The 25,005-nt window shown below is 39.3% G+C and overlaps 1 protein-coding gene across 6 annotated transcripts; it reads right to left on the bottom strand.

Moving 5' to 3' along the window:
• Positions 1-3,063: 3,063 nt before the first annotated feature.
• sytl2b (synaptotagmin-like 2b) lies at positions 3,064-23,981 on the bottom strand. 6 transcript variants are annotated; one of them, XM_044201942.1, is made up of 19 exons: positions 23,355-23,981; positions 21,614-21,786; positions 19,818-19,978; positions 19,138-19,249; positions 17,855-17,903; positions 17,629-17,731; positions 16,763-17,488; positions 12,564-15,116; positions 10,806-10,919; positions 10,663-10,713; positions 10,471-10,580; positions 10,251-10,376; positions 9,184-9,353; positions 7,918-8,020; positions 7,628-7,789; positions 7,306-7,393; positions 7,087-7,189; positions 6,429-6,634; positions 3,064-4,725 (listed from the first exon to the last, which is right to left on the bottom strand). In XM_044201942.1, exons 2-19 carry the CDS (start codon positions 21,712-21,714, stop codon positions 4,577-4,579), a joined length of 5,187 nt encoding a protein of 1,728 aa, XP_044057877.1. In that variant the 5' UTR covers positions 21,715-21,786; positions 23,355-23,981; the 3' UTR covers positions 3,064-4,576. The 6 variants fall into 6 exon arrangements, with proteins under 6 accessions (XP_044057877.1, XP_044057881.1, XP_044057880.1 ...); XM_044201946.1 differs by having other exon boundaries at positions 17,629-17,644; XM_044201945.1 differs by having other exon boundaries at positions 10,269-10,376; positions 23,355-23,980.
• Positions 23,982-25,005: the final 1,024 nt, after the last annotated feature.

Raw genomic sequence — 25,005 nt, 5'->3', positions numbered from 1 at the left:
ATGAATAGTACTAAGAGATTCTTACTATCCCACAATCAGGACTCGGGACCCAAGATTTATTTACTGACAATGTGGCGGTTTTCCATAATTACATTAATAAGAAATAACTGTCTGTCCTCACAGGTTCAACATGCTGCTGGACAGATGCTACGCCACAATAAGTCCACATCCCATGCTCAACAACTACTATGACCTTTTTATAGAGTGAGTTGCATATACAGTATGTAAGACTATATAATACCTTCCACTTACTCTGACACTCAGCTCCAAGCTAGCTCATTGTACTTCCCCATGTTCAGTCACACTACCTGTCTCTTTTTCACCCAAGGTGTACACGTGATGCACAAACTAAGGTGGAGCTCAATGAGGCGTCTCAGAGGGCACACTTCTCCTTTGAGGCCTTCAGATTCGTGGAGCACACAAATCTGACAATTTCCACTTTCTAGCTGCACTGCGTCACCAGACTCTGTGAGGTATCTTCGTGTCGCGGATTAATTTAGCCTGTGAGTCACAGTTCACACTCTCTAAATTATGCCTTATCACTAAAACATGTGTCTTTTTGTCTTTATTATTTTGCTCAGTTTTGTGAACTTTTCATTTACTGATTTTGAACTGGTTTTCCAAAACAACAATTTGACATCTTTTTGACAGCACATATGGAACATTAGGCAATAACTGATGAGCAAATCATAACAGTGTGAAGGCCAAAGGATAAAGGCATCCTACATACGGACAAACTTGAATTAGCAACATTAAATACAGTTTTTATTAAAACTGATAAAATCTCAAGATTTTACCCTATTTCTTGATACTTTCCTTTGTGACTCATTAAGCGATAGACTGTTTTGATTGATCGTAAAGTTTAGGTAAATTGTAGTTTTCTTTTGTCCATTTTTTTTGTTTTGAACAGGACTTTGGCTCTTTCCTCCGCCTGTGAAAGAGAGAGGCCCCGTACGTGTCAGCCAACACTACAGTCACCTCGCCCACCATCCTCGTGGGCAAACCGAGCACTGGTGTGACTGTTGGGCTGAGCACCACAAATATTACTTCATCCTGTCAGATTCAAAATTTACACGATGAATAAGAATACAAACATACAAGTGAGCAAAAGTGGAAAACAAACGGTATCACCTTATTACAAAATATGAACCTTAAAATGAACCAATTTTGCCATAATTAACATTAATTGTGGGATCTACTCTTAATCAATTTCTTATTTTGTCAGCTGCAACAAAAACAGAATCATGTCATTCCTGATCGTTAGTTTTTGGTTTAATTTTTCAGCAGATCCACCAGCTTACTCGGTTCTTGATGGTAAGAATCTGCACTGGATGTGAAAATCATATAACAGTGTTGAAGTGGTACAGCGTGTTTAATCATAAAAACTTAAGTTGCACAAAGAATTTAAAATGTACTATTTTAAACTTAATATGTAAATGGACCAATACATTTCACAGTATTCACCAAATTAGATTGTGACAAACATAGGTACATCCCAAACACCCACATTTTTTAACCAAGAGCTACTTATTGAACAGTTATTACCACTGTCAGTGACTGAATGAACCGGGCACAGGCTCTTTGCATCTGGAGTGAGAACATTTTTCATACAGTCCCTAATTGAAAAATGCAACATTTAATCAGAGATCCATGTAATAAAATAATGAGCCTGACAGCTTATTCTTGACCTTGGAAACAGCAGTTATCAAAACAATCTTCAGTCAAGGTCAACTAATTTGCTTGTTCTGGAGCTTTCAACCATATCACATGGTCTTTATCAGCAAATGAAGTTTGCTTAAAAGTTTAGCATGACAGTTATTTCTTAACCTTGGGCACAGCAGTTGAAAAAAAAAACTTCACTCAAAGTCCTCTTATTGTACAATATTATTTGATGTCTTAATTTCCTCCTTTTAACATAAATATGGAAAAGTGAACAATATTACCATAAAACTTCCAAATGTGATTTGCTTGGTTGATTTAATCCGACTACAGAGTCCTGTTTAATTCAGATGAATAACTAAATATTTTTTAACTATCCATTTTTAGAAAAATGTAATGATAATAATTAATAATAACATAAGAGTTACTGTTACTTGTAATATCTCCTCTTAATCCCACTCTTGTTCTAACTCAACAAGAGTAAGTCAGCCATACTAGCACCTTTGTGAGGTTGTAGGCACAGTGATGCTTTGAGCTAAATGCTAACCACATCCATGATGCTAACATGCTGATGTTTAGCACTAAACACAAAGTACAGCTGAGGCTGATGTCAATAGTTTGTCACGTATTTGGTCATAAACCAAAGTATTGAACAAACTGAAATTTAGACCAGGATCTAAAGGACCAAGGTTGGCGCAAGAAAAGTAAATGGATCACAAAAGTGATTACAGTTCATCCAGAGGGCGACATGAATGTCAGTACAAAAGTTTAAGGTGATCAATCCAATAGTTGAGACTTATCACTTAAAACCACAAATGTCACCCTCAATCAAACTTTATAACTCATCTACCTCATGTCCAGAGATGGACAGCAGAGGCATGGGGCGCTGAGGTGGCTCCAGCCTCCATTTCAGTTTGTTCAGTCTCTCTCTTACTCTCTGGATTACTGTCTCTCCATGGATTACCATCATTACAACTGTCTGAATTACGGGACATAATGGGACATAATGTGCAATATCATGGACTGAGAAGCAACCTAACCCTTAACCTGGTATATATTTGTGGCATTGTGTATATTTGAATTTTGGCTATCTGTTTAATGATATTCTATATTTTTGCACTATAAATTTGCACTCTTTCCTACATTGTACTGCAACTGCTGCACAACAATTTAGAAATAAAGCCAGAGAGAAAGAGAGAGAGAGAGAGTCCCTTCACCTCTCTAAAACTCTCTTTATCATCTACTATGTCCACGATGTTGCAGACATACAGTATGTATGACCTGGAGCAGCCACTTTCCAGTCAAAACCAGCATGTTATTCAGAATGTAGGTTAAAATCTGGGGTACCATTGACATTTATCAGAATTTGCCAAACGATCAAAGAAAAAATAGACTTGTGAAAGCTGTTCTGCATTTAATTTATTTAACATACCATAACATTTCATCACATGTCAGATATGAGGTCAAATTCAATTAGATTTATAGCAATACTGTCAAAATAAGTGTTTTCAGAAGATACAGCTTTACCCCCACACTTAAGTGATCAAAAGGTAGTTAGGGACAGTTTGACATAAGATAGATACAATAGGGTAGGTTTCTTAAAGGTCCAGTGCAGTGAAAAATACATCACCCAGTGTCTTAGTATTGCTTAACAAAAGATTTGTCAAAGTTAAGTTCCTAAATGGAAATTTACAGATCAAAGGCCAAAGCTTTAAGGTATTGGGATAATAAAAAAAAAGAAAAAGAAATACTACAGAAAACCAGAATGTCAAAAATGCTAGAAATTAAAAGTACTGAGATCCAAAAAAGAACACACACTCACTGAAATCTAAATTCTGATGTATGATCATGTAAAGTCTCTGATTTTGAGCAGAAATGTTCTTTTTCTATTTCAAAGTGAAGTTACCCTGAAAATATTTATTGTTGTGGACATTTGAATAATATAAATAAACATCAGTACATTTTCAATGCAAAGCACTTTTATTGTTCCCACTGTTTGCTATCACATGTCTTACTGTTGATATTATATTAGCCTTACAAAAAGCTAACTGAGATTATATCTTGATAATTTGGATCATGAGATATAAACAGGTGTGTTGCACATTGGGGGCAACAAACAAATTACTTTACAAAACAAAATGGCGGACTTACTGTATATAGTGTTAAAGGATATAAATCCAGATCCTGGTACAACTGTGGGTATTAAAAGCTGTTTTTCACAAGGCCAAGATGTAGTTGTTTTAGTACCACTCAACAAAGAGCATTTATATATATGTAATCAAGAACATGCTTTGTGTGTGGATATTAATTAAAGCTATACTTGCTTATCAACAGATCCTCTGCTCAGATTTTTCCTTTTTTTTTGTATTTTGTTACCTTTGTTATGTTAGTCAGTTTTTATCGAGGGTTTATTGTAGTGTGATCGATGTATGGTTTCTTGATTACCTTTCCCTGTGTGCCTCAGTGCTGCTTTTTGTCCAGTGACATTCTTGTTTGAACACCCTTAAAAAGGCAAAAGCCAACACATACAGTACTGTTTATCAGCAGGTGTCTTAAATGTCTTATTTTCATTCCCGAATAAAAGCTCACAGCTGTGCCAGTCTCTAGATTCATAAACAACTCACTCTCTTGTACCAATAGTTCCTCTTTTACTTGAGCACCTGTGGCGTTTCATAGAGATCCCGAAGTGTTCACAGTGCCACCCTTTTTAGGAAATTGCTTTGTTAGGTTGCACCACAGGTTGCTAAAAATTACAGCTACATGGTTGATTCCAATTTTCACTCCAGTGTCTTTACTTTATGATTTTTGAAATCCTTAGAAATCTTAAATCAATGCACTGTATCTATAAAACAGTTAATTTACTGTGTGTTTTTACCTCTCAAAAACACTCTGTCTTTGCAGTTTGGTATACTTTTACTTATTTGAAAGCAGTTTTGGCAGAGCTCAGCATTCTTATTGGGAGTACGTCCTCCACCCATTCATTCGGTGTGGCCTTCATGCGTTCCCAAAGGGCCACCTCATAGGGAGTTGAGTCCATCCAGTCCACCACTGCTCCATAACTTCTGCCTACAGGGAGACATACAGACAAATACAAGCATTAAATAACATGCAGTGGTGTAAAGTAACTACATGCAAATCATTTACTCAAGTTTTTTGTCTTGTACTTCACGTTTTAATTTTTCCATTTTCTGCCACTTTATACTTCTACTCCACCACATTTTTTACTCCAGTACATTAATTTGACAACTGTAGTTACTACTTGGTTTGCAGATTAAAAAACATAATATGATAATGTTATAAATGCATCACATTGTTAAAGATTAAACCAGTGGTTCCCAACCATTTTGGCTTTTATATGGAAATGAATGGTAGGAATGCTTAAACCTACTGATGCGTGAACTCTTCCCACTACATACTTTCATCTAGAAAAATTATTCTAACTTTAAACAGGTCACAGCCCTTTGTACTTGTTTACATTTTGAAATTACATTTTGGGCCAGAGTAAGTGATCAAAGTCGTGACAAAAATTTTCTGAGCAGCTTTGATTGTTCACATACATATTATATATTAAAATAAGCAACTATTTCTCCTTTCACTCAAGTTAAACATTTAACCATTTTAGAGCTGTGACTCTTAATTGAATGAGTTCACCTTCAGTCTCCCATTCACTGCCACTGCAACTGATGGCTAAAATCTTTCTGGACAAGCACATTTGTAAATTGCTGTATTTGAATATAAATATTGTGTACATATGGCATATCGGCATGTTCAGCGACTCCTGCTGCAAGACAAGCTGTAAAAATCTAAGTGATGAGAAGATTTTTGCTTATTGAGATACAATTGTCTATATAAGGGGTGTAACTGTTTTTATGGATGATATAATTCACTATTCACTGAAAAGTCCATTATACTGTGCTTTTTCCATTTGGTAGCTTTGTCCGAAGGTCTACTAAGAATTATCACACCCTATTTAGTGGACTCAAATTATCCCACAATGTAACATTCAAAGCAGTGTGCAACTGATGGTCACTAAAGAGCTGATGACCATCATGTATCCAAAAAGGTTATTTTAGGTACAGTTGAAACCATAATCAATTAGTTGATCGACTGAGAACTGATTAATCATTTAAAATATTTTTCAAAATGCCAAATATCCTTTAGTTCAAGCCTCTAAATTGTCATCATTTGCTGCTTTTCTTTGTTTTATGTGATAGTAAACTGAATCTTTGGGTTTTCGACTGGACAAAACAAGTAATTTAAAGATTAAACCTTGGGCTCTAGGAAATGGCGATTTTTCACTATTATCTGACATTATGTTGACCAAACAATAAATTAAATAAAATAATGGCCAGATTAATCAAAAATCATGAACATTTTGATTTTGCCATCTGACAGACTAAATAGTCTTCTAAATAGAAATCTCTATAAAAATAAAAATCTCTCTCTACATATATAAGTGTATATATAGTATAAGTATTGAATAATGAATAAGTGAACGATTTGGTGGCTCAGTGGTTACTGTTGTTACCTGAGAAGACCCTGTTTCAAACCCCACTTTGAAAGTGGCCTGACAAATTTCTGCCACGTCTGCGCTTATAGGATCTCAATTAATAGCTTTCATATCACAGCAATTACACCACATTTTCTCCAGAAAATGCAGTTTTCTAGTTTATATATAAAACAATGCAATGCTCCAGCTGATGAGCACTACCTTTGCATGCATCAGATTTGTTATGATATGTTTTGAAATGAGCCTCTCCCACCAGTACCTGTTCCAGCTCCAAGCCTCAGGCCCCCCAGCAGGTTGCTGGCTAGCCTGTCTCGGTCCCAGACAGTGAGCTCCACGCAGGCTTCTGCCAGATCAGCCTCTTTGATGCCATCGTACACCATTGTGTGGTTGAACGCTGGGTCTACCGTCCTCCGCAGCACACGTGTCTTCTGGCGACTCTTCCTGCTCGTGTCTGGCAGCATAAAGCTTCAGATGAGGGGGAAAAGGAAACATGTTGACCGATACTTCAATTGATATCCTTGAAGGAATTATTCGACATTTTGGAAAATACGCTTATTCGCTTTCTTGCTGAGAGTTAGATGGGAAGATCGATACCGCTCTCATGTCTGTCCATACAAAATGATGCGAACATTACAGCCAGGAAAGGGTTACCTTAGGTCAGAATGAAGACTGGAAACAGGGGGAAACAGCTAGCCTGGGTCTGTCCAAAGGCAACAAAATCCTCCTACCAGCACCTCTAAAGCTCACTATACTTACATATTAAACTAACGCCCCCATTTCCAGTCTCTATGCTAAGCTAAGCTGGCTGTAGCTTCATATTTAGCGTACAGACATAAGAGTGGTATCAATCTAAAGCAAATAAGAGTTCCCAAAATGCTAAACCATTTCTTTAGTAAGATGGATGTTTTTTTACATACCACTTAACATATGGATCAATGGTGGCCCGAATTAGAGGCAGGTTCTTGCATTCTTTCACCCAAATGTGAACCTCTCCGGTGTTTGGACCCTCCTTAGCTAATCCTTTGAAGAAGAAATTACAAAATATACAAAATATTTAAAGAAGCTTGTCTATAGAAAGGGTGGGATTCAAAGGCCAAGGCCTTGTTTTTGAATAATAGTATAAATGGTGTGCAGACCTTCACTGTGGATGATCTGTGGCAGGAAACGTATGGCCAGTCTCATCTCTCCTCCTCGACCATTTGATGGTGCTAGAGTGGGTGTAGTCTGAAACGTTTGACAGAGTTTACATTACATAAACAGTTGATCCAATATCCATCATGAAGCTCCAAAATTCCTTTGTACGCAGGTTATACAATAACTACAGTGCATGTGATATTAACCAGCTCAAATAGACTCGAGGAAATGAGAAGGCTGACCACATTCTTAGATAACCCGCTGTTATTTGATGAGAAAACAAGTGCTGCGGATAAAGCAGGCTGTGTGTGTCTTTCTTCTTACCCTTGCTTTCAGGGCTAAGTAGTTCATCTGGGTGTGGTCAAAGTCCCACTTGGAGAGGTCCACGTCTACCTCGCCCAAGAAACTGTTCCTGCCAAAGGTGTCGTTATGCCAAACGGACAGAATGAGCGTCTGGGTTCGGAGGTACTCCATGCGCACACGATACTGTAAGGACAGAGAAGAGCGAGCTGCCTTTGTTTGTTGATTGTCATGCACGCCAGGTATTAAGCCTTACAGTGTGGGAAAGTGTCTGCATGTTTAGTACTACTGGCATTGTATCTGTGGATTCTTACTCTGAGAATCTCTTTGAAAGTTGGATTTAGTGTCTTCTTTTTTACAGATGTTTTCCTCTTTCCCAGATTCGCTTTGTCAGGGACCAGGTAGCTTTTGACATACCTTAAAAGGCAAAAAAACAGCAACACCATTTTTTATCTTTTAAGATACACCTTCAGTATATAATATCATATGGTAGTAGTCAGAGTTAGTGGCAAAAATGTACTTTCTGACTCACATGCCAACAACTGGTAAACTAAAATAAATTACATGCCAAGAATTACTTCTACCATGATAATTATTACACTGTACGTTTTTCATAAAATGTATTCCTACACGTTTTCAGTTCTACATATCATATAGAAGTAGAGTTTACATTTAGTAGAAAAGAGCATTGTAGCAATTAAAAGTTAACCTGTGCTACCTGGTGAACTCCCACAGAAACAGGTATGCTGTGGCACATTATGTGCTTCATTTGGCCGTGCTAGCATGCTGCTTGTTGTGTAGTGACAAGGGCGGGGAAACCCAGTTAAGTGGACTGCAGGCGGCACATGATGCAGCAGGCATAACATTGAATCTCTATTAGCTGATAATCAAACAACAGCAACGAGAGGTAGTTGAGATCTTTTCATTGTTCAACTTTTGTTTTAAGTGTTGGTAGAGACAGCACGAGATCTTTTCCCGTGAATTCAGCCACCACGAGCCATATGAAATATATGTTTTGTTTTTTTGGTGAACAGATACATTTTTGGCTGCTTCATTTTTTCACCTTTATTTATTAAGGGGGGAGTTTCACTGAGAGCAATGCTCTCTTTTTCAGGAACACCCTGATCACATTCACACAGTTACACATTCACACCTGGAAGCTGTCCAATACAACCACAGTCTGATCTGATGGGGTTAAGGGCCTTGCTCAAGGGCACCTCAGTGATGGTAATGAGGGAGGGGCAAGTCACAAGCTTGCTTCTCTAACCTTTAGGCCATCACTACCCCCTTTTTTACTTGTATGTAGTACGTTTCCATTTCAAACTCTCCTCCTGACAAGAGTTGAATCAACCAATCAACTTGCTTGACCTCTGCGAGCCTCTGAGACCTACAGCTACCCATAACATCCTTCCTGCGTAAGTCAGAGGAGATGTTTACGTGCATCTTCGGTGCAGTAACCAGGTTTCTCTATGTTTCATGTAAACATCCAAACAGACATTCATCTTACTTACTTAATAAACACTATATACAGTATATAACTGTTTACCCTGGATTGTGAATATCTCGGATACAGTACTCACGGATCTGAGCGGCCCCTCTTTGGGTCGACTGCAGCCAAGTCTTGACACTCAGCCACAAAGATGTGAAACTCTCTGAGTCTCTGAATGTAGTTGATGGAGAACTGGATGTTTCCCTGAACCTCCACATTCCCAAAGTCCGCGCTGTACATGGTCATCACACTTCCACTCAGCTAGGAGCACACACAAACAATAGACAAACATTTTATAATATTAATTATAACTGTAATAATTACATACATTTTGTTATTGGACAGTTTGTGGTTTGTGTGTTTTCTGAAGATCTAATTCATCTCCTAGAGATAGAGGTCAAGGACAGAGCTAATTACCACTTTAAAGGGAACGCCACTGATTTTCCACAGTCTGTTTACAGATCTTAGGGCGTGCTACTACATATGTGAAGAAAGTTGTATAAAGTCTTTTATGGCTTCACAGGGAGCTGCTTGAAATCTGATAAATTGCCTTAAATTATGTCACTTGAGTCAGGGTCAGCTGGGGCTGAAGACTACAAGTTTGAAAATGAAAAAGACTCCTGGTGTGGAGTTTGAAAGAAGTCAGCTTACAAGACCTCTGCAGCCCGCTCCTCATCTCTGCTTGAGTCCAAGCGGTCGAGGTTACATTAGCCACTACTAGCATAACACACCCGAATCTCCGACAAAACTGCCTGCAGTCAAGTTGCATTGTGGGTAATATAGGCACCATGTTTTGACAAGGAAGAGGAATGTGCGGAATAAAAAAATACAATATCTCTGGTTCTGCTTCATCAATTTTGATCCTTTTTTCCCCTCCAAACTGTCCATTGTGAGTCTGACAATGTTATAGGAGTGCAACGCTGAATCGGTGGAGTACTCTTTTAATGTGTGCTTGACCGTCTGGCCCCTAATTTGAGTCTGGTGGGGATGGAAAGCTATCATTTAAATTCTTACAAACTGAGAAGGGCACAACAGTGATGACACTACTAACAAAAAACAAATTTTGGGTTAATGTCAGTCACAGACAATCACAGTTTACGAGCAGTGCAGAGAGCAGTGTTTGAATGTGAAGCGTGCTCATGCGTAAGCGATGCCTACTGCTGTGTGTGAACATACAGACGACACAGACGCCATGCCAGAGGAGCTGGTGAGGTTAGTCAAAGAGTTGCCCATCATTAGTCTTCCTGGGTGGTAACTGTCCTCGTCAGTGTCTCTGTCGATGTCCTGAAACACAAACAGTAGGCACAGAAAGCGCCGTGCACAGGGATGCAGAGCAGGCTTTGACCTACTGGGCTAAAAGATGAAGGGGTGGTTTTACCTCGTTCTGTAAGAACGAAGGAACGGATTTGCTCATCTTCTTCAGGTGCTCTGGATCCGAAAATAAGGATGAGGAGGGTGACGGGATGGATGAAACTAAAGAGAGGTTGACTGGGAAGCAGAGGACACAAAATCTTGACTAATTTGACACTAAATAAATATCCATAATGAAAAAGGATCAGGCAGTTTTTACCATCACTAATGCGTCTCATGTCAGCTATTGGGTCTTGCCTTCTTTCTTGACCTGTGAAAAACAATCGACAACACAGTCAGTCACCCAAAATGATCTGTGCATGTGACAATGCAATTTGACTTGGAAGTTGGGGACATGCTCACGTGGTGATAAGGATGCTGTGATGTCCTCCATACTTTTAGCCAGATTTTTAGGCCGTGCTTCTGCTCGCCTCAATGCTTTCCTTACAGGGTGTTGGCCCTCATCATCATTCTCACCTATAGTACGCATTGGAGAGGAAAAGCTATAACAAGACAGTAAGACAGTATGTTTAACAGAGGAGTCTTTATTTTAAGTTCTAACTGCTCGTAAAAATCAGAGTAACGAGTTAGTATTTTGAGCTTTAATGAGATTATTTTACTAAAGCAAGTCTATTGCTCACAGAACTTATAATTAGGGCTGCAACTAACAATTGTTTTCATGATCGACTAATATGCAGATTATTTTCTCAATTAATCGATTAATCGTTTGACTAGCAAATGTTTGGATTTTTTCCTGAAAAATCTAAATATTTGTAGTAAACTGTAAACTAAGTCAATGATTGTACAAACTGTGTGAAGTCAACGTATTTCAAGCAGGAAGTAGGAACTGAAAGATAATGAATGATACTTTTTGTAATATATGGTCTCTATTATATATATATATATATATATATATATATATAAGTCTCTAATTTGTGTTGCCATTAAGCTGCACATTTTTAAGTTCGATTTGATTGCTCTGTTATAAATCTATTAAGAAAATAGAAGGATTTTTCACTGACCTGTCTACATTTGCTAACAAAATGCTGTGCATAATTACCAAACAACAGTGCATTAAATGTGCAAATCAGAAAACTTTGGAAATTGTATATACTCTGTAAAAACCTGTGTTTGAGGGATGAATAGCTGTGAAAAAGCTGACATTAACAGCTTCAATTGTAGGTTGATGAAACATTATTTTTGTCTGTGTGGTGTGTCAGTAAAGTTACAGCTATATATCGCCCAGCCCACAAGTTAAACATTGGCAGCTGACCGCAAGTACTCACAGTGTTTACAGAGATTTGCTTGTGCCAACACACATAACCTGCCACGGACATGATCTCAAGGATACTGCTGGATACAACCCAAGGTGATAATAATGAGACTGCAAACAGCAGGAGTTGGACTACTTCAAAACAGATGTTAAAAACGGCTGTATTTTCAATACATACTATTATTATTATTATTATTATACTATAGCTTATCAAAATTAAAGGTTTCTCTTTCTCTAAAAATACATTTAAATTTCTGACACGTGTGAAATTCTATTAATTTTCAATATTAATATTACATATATAGAATATTCTTCATTTTTTTATTTATAAGTTTGTTTAAATCTTGTTTTGTAACTTTTTCTCAGCTTAGATAATACATTTGGTGCAAAGGAGATAAGTCTTTTTTCATTGCAGCTTTTTGAAACCATCACCTTCTTGTTTTGTGGTTGTTGTTTTTTTTTTGCATTTTTTCCTACATTTTGTTTGTTCAATTTTATTTTGTTGCTACTTTTTAATATATTTTATCTTATTTTTTTTTATCTATTTGTATTGTAAAACATCTTTGAGTACATTCAAAAGCACTATATAAAACGGACTTATTATACTTATTACTATTGTAAAAAATACTAAATACCAACTTTTAACTTACTGTTTCGAAGGTCAAACATTAACTTCTATGCTCAAAACTTTTAATTATTTACCTTACTTATTTTTCAGACATAAAGACAATAATAAAGCAAATTGCAGTTTCAAAAAAGCTCACATTCAAATGTTTTGCTTTGACTTTCAATAAAAGGATCTTCAGCTATTCATATTATACTATAAAAAAACTGAAGTTGGTCCTCACGGTTTGAACTGTTCCTTGAGTTGGACCAGGTTTCTGTGCTGCTCACAGATGACTCCGGACCTGTGTCTGAACTGCTGTAGTTTGCCCACAGGGGGCGCTGACTCGTCTTGCTGCCCTTCCTGCTGTAACGCTCCTCTGAGCTCATTGGAGTACTGGCCCTCACCGGCCCACCCAGGTCAAATCCATACCCAGACATGCCCTCTGACCCCTCGTCCTTCACAGCCGGGACGAGGGAGGTGTGGTTGCTGGTCTTATCTGTCATGCCCAGGTAATGCCGGTAGTCTCTGGGAACATATGCCCGTGCACGTGGAGTCAGGGGCTCAGTTTCTTCTGATGATCTTCTCGGCACGGCGCCTTTTTCGGGGCTCTGCCTCTGCTTTCGACTCTGGGAGTGGACAGGGCTTACATCCATTTTAAGCTGGGTTTGATCTTTTTCATCAGGAACACTCAGAGTGAACATGCTGGTGGCACGACGCATAGAATTCCCACGACTGCTCGAATTGCTGAAGCTGTCTTTTCTGCTCTTAGGAGAACGAGTCTCTTTTCCTGAACTGCTTTGTGGTTTCATGGATTTCTCATCTCTATTATAGTCTTTTGAGCTCCTTTTGGACTCTCTCTGCTGGCCCGACTCAGCGGTCGTATAATTAGACAGGTTGTTTTTGCCGTCATTCGTTGCCCTTGACCCTGTCTGTCTATCATGAGGCGACTTTGAACGATTCTGAGGAGATGATTTCATGACAGCTGTTTTCTCGAAAGCAGTATATACACGGTAAATCTCAGGGTCACCACATTTTAACTCCTGAGATGGAAGCTGGGAACTTAATGGCTCTTTCCTCTTGGGGCTTTTGGGTTTGTCAAAGGAAAATGATCCCTTGATATCTGACGTGGCCTCGTCCCAGAACTCACGCAGAGTGTTAAATTGTGTTCGGCTCGTGCCCAGGCTAGGGGACAACTTTTCTATCCTCTGATTCAAAGGAAGGACAGTAAATTGATGATGATGATTTCTCTCAGAGTCTTCCTCATCGCTGCCTGAATCATTTCCAATAGACCTCAGGTCATACTCCGACTTTGTAAATCTTTTATTCAGTTTAGCCTGATTTGCACCACGAGCGACTTTACCATCCCCACTAGCTTTAGGTTTTCCGGTGTAAAACATGGGCTTGTTCCTCTCCTGCTCCCAGAAAGATTTGAGCTGCTTTATCCTCTCTGCTGTACTTTCTTGATGTGGTAAACCTTGTCTGTTTAAGTGAGGACTGTTACTTCTGTCTTTATTAGATATATCCTCCTTTCGTTCAGGAGACATGCCCGATTGCATGCTTTTATCCTCATTGTCCCTCCTCTTTACATCTTCACTTGAACCTCTACGCATTTGTGTTTTGGGGGTGATTTGTATATCATTCCCGCCTTGCTTGTAGTCCACGTATGGGCTGTTTCTGGACAAATAGAGCTTCTCAGTGTCTGGGCTGTTTCTTGTTTGGAGATCTGTATCCAGCTGCTTGGACAGCTCATCTTGCAGTTGGGTTTCTCTAGATTGGGAAATACTGTCAGGTTGTGGATATGGTTTGACTAAGGAGAAGCTTTCAGACTCTGGACAGAGTCTGGACTGGATGGGTGTCTTTGACTGTGGAAGTCTGGTTACACATAAAATCTCAGTGTCTGAACCTCCACTGTCAGCTACTTGGGGACTGGCTGCTAACTTGAAGTAATCTGAGTTGTATGTTGGATCATTATTGTTCCTTTGAGTTGAAGTACTGTCTACCCCCTGGTTATTATTTAAGCGAACATTGTCTCCAGTATCTTTCTGTGGACTGATTACCAGCTGTTGTTCTCTGTCACCCCTATGATCTGAGGCGAACTTATCATTACTCCCCTTCCCATTGTGTATTCCAGGCACAGAGGGCATATCAGACACTCTGTGGGGTTTGTTCACTTTCTCCTCATCTTTCCCCGCCAAGACGTGAGCAGGTTTTTGTCCTTTGTCGCTGGGCGTGATTGATTTGCTGATAAGTATTTTAGGGCCTGTGTTCCTTTTCTCCCAGAATGACTTCAGATGAGAGATTTGGGGTGGTTGGCTTTCATTGTTATTATCTTTAACTTCCTGTTGCTGCATTCTCTCTCCGGTATCCTTGATAGATTCTTCTTCTGTTTCGGTCAGCTCCTTGTTGCCTGTTCTGTCTGTTACTCTTAACTCCTTAGCCTCATTGGTCTGTCTTTGTAAGTGACTTCTCTTCATTTCAAGAGATTCCTTCTTTCCATCACATATAATATCCTCAGAATCTTTTCTTAATGAATCTTCACCTCTTAATTTGCTGATTTCTACATGTTTGTCAGAGCTCGTTGTGGCCTCTGGACTGTCTTCTGTATTTAGCCAATCAATGCTGTCTGTGCTGCGGCTGAACCAGTCCAGCACCTTCGCGATAGACTCCTTATCAACAGTGGGACTGGTGGTCTGAGTGGATAATTTAAACACGTCTTTCTGATTTGATTTCTTCTGGGTTTGCTGATCAGACTTATCAATGAAGTTGAGATCATAAGATACTGGAGGATCTGGACCTGAAAATAAAGGTATGAAAAGAGAAGCACATAGAGAGAATATAGTCAGAAAGCTACTATTGCCTGTCCTGCAGCAGGTTTGCCTTATCTCCCAGGGGCCCACTTTTTATTAACAAGACTAAGAGTCTACAGCCATGCTAGTAGCACTGGCACGCTAATGTCAGCATGCTAACATCTCACAATGGCAATGCTAACATACTGATGTTAAGCAGGTATAATGTTTATACCATGTTCTGATAGTTTAGCATGTTAGCATGCTAACAATTGCTAATTAGCAATAAACACAAAGTACAGCTGAGGCTGATGGGAATGTCATTAGTTTTGGAGGCATTTGGTCATAAAACAAAGTACTGGACAAACTGAATTTTGACTTGATGACGGTGCTAGATGAAAAGTTAAGGATCACCAAAGTTATGAAATTTAACACAAAGCCACAAATGTCAACCTCATGGTGGTGCTAGATGAATGGTCAGAAGATCACCAAAGTCATTAGGATACATCATCTAAGAACCCTGAATATCTGTACCAAATTTTGTGCCAGTCCGTCCAGTAGATGTTGAAACATCACTGGATAATTGAACAGTTTGACCTGCTGGTGGAGCTAGATGAAAAGTCAGAGGAATTCATCCTCTGTGGGCCATGAATGTCTGTACATCATTTCATGGTAATCAATCCAACAGTTGTTGAGATATTTCAGTCCGGACCAAAGTGGTGGACCGACCAACAGACATTGCCATCCCTAGAGTCATGCTGCTAGCTTGGCTAAAAACACAGTACAACAGCTCAGAGACAAACTGCTGCACTAACATGTTCATCAAAAACATCACACATACCGTAATTTTAATATGAACTTAAATAGTTTTTTTCTTACATGACTTTAGCTAAATAGGCTACTGAGATGAATGGCTACTTTCACTTTTTCACTGGGAATCTGTGCTTACAGGCAATGACCCTTTCACCTTCAGTTCTGGATCTACTTTTGATGCTGCTGCAATGAAGGAGGCATTACACTAATGTTTTTAAAAATTCTATTCCATGAAAACAGTGTATTATATCACTTAGAAGATTTTAGCAAAACAACATGAGAATCAGTGAGTATTTTCAAAATATATTGAAGAGGACGTGATTACATAATGAACAGAGCACTGGTAAATCTTATACATCATAGCATTTCATCATTGCTTCCCTCCTATGATGTCATTTGTGTTTTTTTAATTACTAAATGTGTCTCATCTGATCCGCCTGTATCCTGTGGTGTTAAAGCTACAACCACACCTTATATCAGCGGTTCCAAACCTGGGGTCTGGTCCAAAGAAAAATCTGAGGGGTCACAAGATAATTAAAGGAGTATGAAAGAAATAAAATCTGTTACACAAAATGTTGCCTATTTTTTCTGACTTTTCTCTACTTTTGCCTTTTCTTGTGAAATACTTTCACCTCTTCAGACCTCTAAAAAACCCTCAAAATGAAACAATCTGAGAAGAAAAAGTCACTATGAGGTTGAACTGCTCACAACTCTTGTCCCAAGTAGCTTCATTGTAAGGGTCCATATGCCAAAAAGGTTAGGAACCACTGCCTCAGTTGACATTGAATGATTAGTTTAAACGTACCTTTAACTATGAGTTATTTCTTGTTGCTGAACTCACCCACAGTGCTTTGGGTCAAACTCAGTTCTTCCTGCCTCGTTGCTGTTCCCACACTGTTTTCTCTGTCTGAATCCTGAATGCTGCCAGTGTGCAGAATGACAGCGTTCATCACTTCATGTTGACTTTGTGTCTGATCATCTCGTTCATAGCTCTTCTGTGGGATTTCTCTGTCAGTGGGCGCATCACTCCTGGTGTTTGTGGCTGGTCTGAAATCGTGCAGGTTGTGAGTTGCAGTGGAAGGATGAGAGAGTTTAGCTAAAATGTTTGGGTGAGAGTCGTTGGAGGAATCTGGCCTGTTTCTTGTTATAGAAGGTGGGTTTCTTTCTCTCGCCACACTGGAATTAGGCAAAACCTGAGATACATCACAGAGTGGCTGCTGGGAGTTTTCATCTAAAGATTTGGATGGCAGAGCAGACTGAGATACTTGATTAGATGCTATACTTTTCTGAGGCATTTCATCTTGGCCCTTCAGGTAGGACTGGTTAGAGCTCACACTGGACCCTCGCTGAAGGCTCCGTCTTGGAGCAGGAACGACCCCCACTGACCCCACCTGAGCGTCTAATCCCGGACCATTGCTTTCTGACTGACTGGAGGTACGTCTTGAGTGAAATGTCCTCTTCTTTGGCACCGGCCTGAACCCCACAGAGGAGCCCTCTGATGTGACGGAGCCCCCTGAAGTCTGACTGGCTTCTCCTGCTGGGTGGCTCTTCAGTGGAGATATGGGCTCTGAGGGAAACACAGAAGAAAGGCTCGGTCTAGATTATAGATTCAATGCAGTGCTGCTATCACTTTGCACGTTTTTTTTGGGTACCACGTGGTCAATCTCTGTTTCACAAATGTGTTTGTCTTAAAATTTCAATTCAAACCTGTCTCGGATGACTCCTGGTCCCGACCGGTTGACATGTCGTTATTATTTTGAGGTGGCTCAACAACAATAAGGGAAGCACGGTTAAAAGGGTTGTGCCTTGGCTTCAAGAAAAATTACTTTAATTAGTGTTATATATTACAATATCTGCAAGTTGACTGTAACAAGATTGCACCAAAGAAAGGTAAAAATGCACCGAAAAAGGCTGTTTTGTAACACATGCGTACCGTTCTTGGAGAGTGGGCCGCTGAAATGAGATTCTCTTTTTCTGCATCACTGTCAGGAAAAACAATACAAATGTTAGATGAAGGTAAATTTAAAAGAAATACAAGCACTATAACGCATCAGATGAGGTTACACAGGTGAAGTGCATTTTAACATGCCTGCTGCAAAACATCTCAGCAGCAAAGTCTGTGTTTTTTCTCAAAAGCATACTGTAGTGTGCATGGCTGGGGCTCGCTGACTCGTAAATAACACTGATATCAAAGAGAAAGATGTCTACCCAAACTAACCAACCTAAATTTGAAAGGAAATCCAAAAGTATGAGAAAACACTCCATAAGATAAACTGACAATATCTGGTATTTTGTGGCTGAATAACAGGATTCATATTAGAAGAGAGCAAATCTTTAATGAATTCATTATTCACATTTAAAATGCATGGGATGCAGTAATAAAACACAGGAACTACACTGCAAAACACAGCATTATCAGACTACAAATAGAGTTTAGGCAATTACATTCTTGAGTCTATTCAGATAGACAATGTGTTTTCCACTGGAGTAAGTTGTAACTGTAAAAGTATTCAGAATGTCGTAATAATAATAAAAAAGAATAATATATCATCATAGGTAAGAAACTACTGGTATTCCACCTCAGAGCAACAGGCATCCTCATCCTTCTGGTGGTTTATTCCAGAAATAACCTCGACGCTAACACAAACAGTCACTTCTCATTTAGAGTAATTAGCTCTGAGAGCTCTATTGAGTTAAACACTTTGTTCAACTGTCGGTCTGTTTTCCCTCAACACGTCACACCACATCCTGAAATGTTGTGAGCAGTTAGCTGCTGCTGGGCTATAAAACAGACATGTTCCCAGTTAGCACCACCTATGTTTACACAGGCTGAGTCACAAGACACCAGACACACTGCACACTGCACACGCATGTGCGCACACATGCAGGCACGCGCACACACATACACAAATATATACTGATAGAGTGAGAAAGAGAGAGAGGGGAGCTGAAACAGTATTTCAAATGGATCCAGTTATTTAATGTAATCTGAATTGGCACATTGTAGCAGAATCTTTAAGGGACACAGAGAGACAGACTGGAGGGAATTTATACAGTATGTGCTTGATGTTAATAGGTCAACCTTCACTATGAGGTTTAAGAGTGGACAACTGTTACAGGATGACAAACTGAGTCAACTCTGAGGCAGGCTGAATAAGAAAATGAAGAGGTTCTAGACAGACAGGTAAATCTATGATTAAAGAAATGATCGTGTACTTGATTTCCTGTGGCTGTAGTGTCTCCAAAGATCTGGCAGGTTTTGGTGGAGCAACGATGTCTGAACCTTGACTGCTAGGCGTCTTGGATCTTTCAATTCTAAGAGACCCGTCTGCAGCAGGAAGGGGAAAGGCTAAGTTTGCAGGAGTTTATGAATAAAAACACTGTGCAATCATATTACCAGTTTTAAACTGCCGTATTATTTTGATTTTAGGCAGATGTTTAGGTTGAATTCTTTCCTAGCCCCATTTTGACCTCAGCACTCTATTACTCTGTGTTTCAGTCACACGTTATCCAGCAGTGGGTATTTTTGTGATCCCACAGTTGTCAACCTTCTGCCCCGGAGGATAAAATGTTTGCCCACAGCAAAACCGCAGTTTAAATTCAGTATTTTCACAAACTGTGCCGCTTTACTCTGATCTCCGCTGTAACATATACAAAGGTTCCACTGTGCAGGCATCGGCAGCGGCCGGTGTAATCTGTGAAAAGGTTGGGTTTAAATTTTGGTTTCGCCCCAGGCAAACAATTCATCAGACAGTAGACATCTGCGGGATCATGAAAATACCTCTAAAGATATAACCTGCTGCAGGATAAAGTTTGTGACAGAATCACAAAGTAATGTACAGAGTGCTGAGGTTCCAAATAACAAGCCCTTTGTCAACAGTGTAGAACGAACACACCTAAACCAGCTTTCCTCGGTTTCATGGAGGCCAGGATGATTTCCGAGCCGTGGATCTTGTCCGTGTGTCTCCGAGACTTGGCCTCGTAAAACCACTCTCCGGTCAGGTACTTCCGCTTGGTGTCTGACTGTGAGCCACTGTTCAGCATTTTCTCCAGTTTGCTGGAGGGAAAACACAAAGGAGACATGTACAAATACACAGGATATTGTACCTCTCCAGCCCAGTGGCTACTGAGACACAAAAAGACAATCTCATGTGAATGAACAAATACAAGCTTTCTTTAAGCTGCACTGAATGGAGAATCTGACACCGTTTGAATTCAGTTTGAGTAACGCTAATCTCTAAATATGAGGAGAAATATAAAACCAAGGGCAAGAGTACAGAGACAAACCACAACAGGGTGTTTTTGAAGTTGTTCACGCCACATGCACGAATGGATTTCTGCTCAACTGGAGATAGTCCTGTTTTAAATTTGGGCTGGAAAATCCTAAATGCTCTAAATTAAAATGTACAAGCTGCATTTCATCAGGGATTTCAAAGCCTAGAAATACTGATACAACGTACCTGAAGGTCGATTCTGTGATTCTCTCCCCTGTTGTTTTATTTTATTCTATTTTAACTTGAAACTATTCTGTTCTGCTTCTTGATTTTACACTGTTTACTCTCCCGAGGCAACTCAGTTTAAGTAACTAACAATGTTTATTATTTAATATAATTTTTATTACACAATATATTTGTCTTCTGCGTCAACACTTCTACTTTTCACTGCTTCATTATCAGCTTTATCTTACAGTTGCACATGATCGGTCTTAAAGGAAGGAATTCGGAAAACATTTCCATCAACTTAAAATTGAATCAAAGAAGAACAAAAAAGAAATTCCTGCGCCTTAAAATGACCACTCCAACCCATCTTTCCTCATGATGGAGAACCACGGCGGTCATGTGAAAAAAGGGTAGCACATTATTACAGGCTGTTGGCTTAATCCTTTTACACTAGATTGGTTGAGACACAGCGAGCATTCAGCCTCGCGCTGATAAAAACAGTTGGCTGACCAATTCCATTAAACTCACAATGAAAAGCACACTGTTTCATGACATTCTTCACTCTTGAAAAAGAAATGAAACACATCTTCAAAGAGGGTATGTTTGCTTTTTTGTTTGTCTATAAAAAAGCTTTGAATGTTCAGTGAGGAATGTTTGACCCCTCCTAAACGTTCAACGGAGAGTTTAGGAATAGCTGATTTTAAGTTTAAGCTGCAATATTTAACATTTTTCTTTGATTACAAGCTGAAATGAGGCACTATCAGGATTCACTAGTTGCCAAATTAAACTGTGTGTTTGATCAGGTACTTCACAGATGAGGTGTCTCTCATCACTGAGGCCTTTAAGGGTTTCTATTCCTGTCTGTCAGAGCAGCATGATCCTCTCCCATGTGTGGACTTGGCTGTAATCTAATTGCCCATCTCACATTGAGGCTTCTCAGCGATGGAGGCAACGTCTGTATCCAGACAAGCTGTTATTGTGTTATTCTATTATGGCCAGACAAGTATCATTTTGACTGGCGTGTTTACTGTCCCACAAAGGCCTCCTTTCAAAAGCAGGTGATGGGAGGACTTATTAAATCATTAAAATGACATTAGTTGAATTACATAACATTAGCTTAAATGTCAGCTAAAACATTTCTGCTCAGGTAAAATAGCCCGAGTTGGATGCTGTCGACATCTGAAACATTTATCGCCTTAAAAAACAAGTGTTCAAGGATTTCTCTGCCTGACAGAGGAGATGTGTATTTCTACCTGATTCTCTCCTCCTCAGCCTTCTTCAGTTCGGCGTCCCTCCTCAGCACCGTCATAATCACCCCCTGCTCCTCCTCCGTCAGGTGGCTCAGGTCAATCATGGTTCCCTTCCTGCTTCGCTCAGCGGGCAAGTGTGGAAACGCTCTGCAGCAGCGAGCAACCGCCAGCTGGGTCTGTCGCCGTCAAACAAATCATGTGGCAACAAATTCACATTGTCGCATCTTAAAAAGCTTTTGTTCAGTGTTCCCATATTTTACAACCTTGTGAATGCCAAGGAGAAGTGAGGTGGCCTGTTAGGAAAACTTAAAATGTTCTAAAATAAGAGACCAAAACCACAGCATGCCATTCTTACATGACCACTGAACTACAGTGACTTCCATATAACAGGCTTCTGATTAAGGATGGTGAATGCAGTGTCAACAATTAGCTCCATTTAAATCACATTCCACCAAATGAGCTATGATTGTAAAGTGAATCACTGTAACTTCTGTATCTGTTCTGCACAGTGGTGGAGAGCAGAATTACTCAAGTACTATACTTAAGTAAAATCTTATGGTACTTGTACTTTCCTTGAGTATATCAGTTTTATCTTACTTTAGACTTCTACTCCACTACATTTCAGAGGGAAATACTGTATTTTCTTACTACATTATTTGGCAGGACAGTTACTTTTATTTGGTAGCAGTTCCACCAAAGAGACATTTCCCCCTCAATATTTCACAAAAAAAAAGAAAAGGGATGAAAAGAGATTTGTTCAGCAGAACTGTATTTTTTTCCATTAATTATCTCGACCCCTTGGATTTATTTTGTGACCCTTTGTAGGGGCCCGACCCTGGACTAAACTACCAAACTGTATACAAAGTATTTAAAACTAGCTCCACCTCGAGCAGCTACATTATTAAAATGCTGCTTACACATAAATGCATCAGTATTAAAAATCGATTGTCATGAATATTTATTTTACTGCAGAATGAGTACTTTTACTTTTGACACTTTAAGTAATTTTTTTTCAGATAATACTTAAGTACTTTTACTTAAGTAGGATTTTGAATGCAGGACTTTTACTTGCGATGGAGTATTTTTACATTGTTGTATGGGTACTTTTACATACACCATAAAGCATTTAAATGTATCTTGTGTGCTCCTGTTGCATGTTTATTTAGGGAAATGGTTGTTGCCACAACAGGTAAGAACTCTGGCTGAAAGAAGACAGCTCTATAGGCAAACTCACTGACTTTATTTTTTGAAAGCAACAACACACAGTAGTTGACAGTAAAATGATACATCGTCTGGTCACACCTGTCTTTGTGCAGCTGCTGATTCTGAGATTAAAGTTTCTTCGTCTACAAGTCGTTTCTTAGAGTTAAATTTGGCTTTAGAGTGAGCACACATGGCAGTTTTTACCAGTGTCCAGGATTTAGAATATCTACGTTAAATAATAAGAATAGTTAGATTTGGTTTTGCAGAAGTTCTAGCAACAGATTTTCAAAAGTTATGTTTAGAAATCGTTACATCATGCGACTGATGGCGTTTTTCTGGTATATTTGTGAGCTCACACTTTACACTTTTTTATGGCCCTATTTATGAATAGGCCTACGTTATATTGCGAAAAGCGACATAAGTTTACCTTCAATGATTCAGTGTGCCACTTCCTTCCATCATATTACTCTCAGTAGCTGCAGACAACTTGTCTTTAGGTATCGTTTACTTTCTGACTACAAGTATTTGACATGTCGCCTACCTTACAGGACGCCTGCAGGCTTGTCTCCCATCCGGTTGTGGCGGTTTAAAAAAGATGAAAGAGAAAAACTGTTTCCCCTGCACAGGTCTGCTGCTGCTGCTGGTTTCCTCGGACCGGAGCTGAGGAGAGGAGGGCGGACTCAGTGAGGATGGGGAGGGAGGACCTGACGCGTGCAGCAGCGGCGAGAGGTAACAGCAAGAAGCAGAGAAGTCCCATGCCTCTTTCACATTTATCCATGTTTTTATTTGAGGCTGGTGTAGATGCTACTGAAATTAAAGGTGTGCATTTTTTTTTTTTTTTAAATCAAACTGAGTTATGTCAACTGTGCTGTAATGGCAGGCAGCGTCCAGCTGGTGTCCTCAGTTTCCACAGGTTGGTATCATCAGTGTGTTTGACAAAAGGGTGTGATCATCCCCACAGGCAGGCCAGGAGAACCTGAAGCATTGCAAACAGCTATTCACAGCACACAACACAAATCATACGTTTGAAGGCCGTAAAAGTGTTTGGAGTAGACAGTATTCCCACTATGACATTGAGTCCATGGTTTTAACACCAGATTCCCCACCGACAGCGGCGGATGGCCGCCCACCTTTGGGTCTGGTTCTGCACGAGGTTTCTGCCTCTTAAAGAAGTTTTTCCTTGCCACTGTCGCCAAGTGCTTGCTCGGTGGGATTTGTTGGGTCTCTGTAAATAAGATTATAAAGAGTACGGTCCAGACCTGCTCTATAGGAAAAGTGCAATAAGATAACTTCTGTTATGAATTCGCGCTTTATAAATAAAATTGTTGTTGATCAGAATCAGAAATACTTTATTGATCCCCAAGGGGAAACTTTTTTTTTTTTTTTTTTTTTACAGCTGCTTACTATCACGTCAATGCACACAGGAATAGAAGTACTAAGCAAATCAAAATATAATACACTATAATACAGGTCAGGTAAATTAAGTACAAAGTGGATGTAAGTATAAAAGCTAAAATAAGTGTAAGTACCAATGTGGATTTAGAGGTTGAAAAGTATGTATGGTATAATAATACAATGTAATAATATAAGTAATAAGTATAATGAGTACTTTCAAGTTAAGTGTAGCTTATTAAGATGATTATGAGACGGTGGATATTGCACAGCAGTAATAGAAGTATGAATAAATATCAATAAATAGGGAATTTTAAACTGAAAACAGGGAATATTGCACAATTATATCAAGTATTGCAGTGATGTTAGTGACTCAGACCGGAGAAGAAAACAGCTGGAAACCAGAATGTGACAGAAGCTGGAAAATATTGGATATTTTAGGGGACCTATTGTAAAATGATGAACTCCATGAGGAATACTCACCTCTAAATTCTTGTATTATCTACAAGAATAAACCATGAATTGTGGTGCCTGCTGACTAACTGTTGTGCATATGGTTAAAAGACACAAGAACTCTGTGTTATACTAAATCACTGGTTAATCAACATTGTAGCTTGTTATGACCACTTGAAATAAGGAAGTGTCGATTTGGGAACCCAAGTAAAAAAAATTGTGTGCAATAGAAATATTTTTTTTGTTAATTATCTCATTTAAATCATTTTGTGACCCCACAGCAAGGCTAGCAACTGGCCCGGGGCCCCAGCCCTCTGAAGGCCCTCAAAACCCCACATTCACTAGTT

The sequence above is a fragment of the Siniperca chuatsi genome, linkage group LG7, assembly GCF_020085105.1.
Source record: "Siniperca chuatsi isolate FFG_IHB_CAS linkage group LG7, ASM2008510v1, whole genome shotgun sequence".
Classification (NCBI taxonomy): domain Eukaryota; kingdom Metazoa; phylum Chordata; class Actinopteri; order Centrarchiformes; family Sinipercidae; genus Siniperca; species Siniperca chuatsi.
Note: the sequence above shows the minus strand (reverse complement) of the source record. Positions and strands in the feature narration are given on the sequence as shown.

Bases quoted from the DNA above. Each gene is read 5' to 3' on its own strand.
- sytl2b (XM_044201942.1), bottom strand. From the start codon at position 21,714: ATGATTGACCTGAGCCACCTGACGGAGGAGGAGCAGGGGGTGATTATG. The intron at 19,979-21,613 runs GTAGAAATACAC...TTTTCCCTCCAG, and splicing joins GCTGAGGAGGAGAGAATCAG to CAAACTGGAGAAAATGCTGA. The intron at 10,581-10,662 runs GTAAAAACTGCC...TCTGCTTCCCAG, and splicing joins CATGAGACGCATTAGTGATG to TCAACCTCTCTTTAGTTTCA.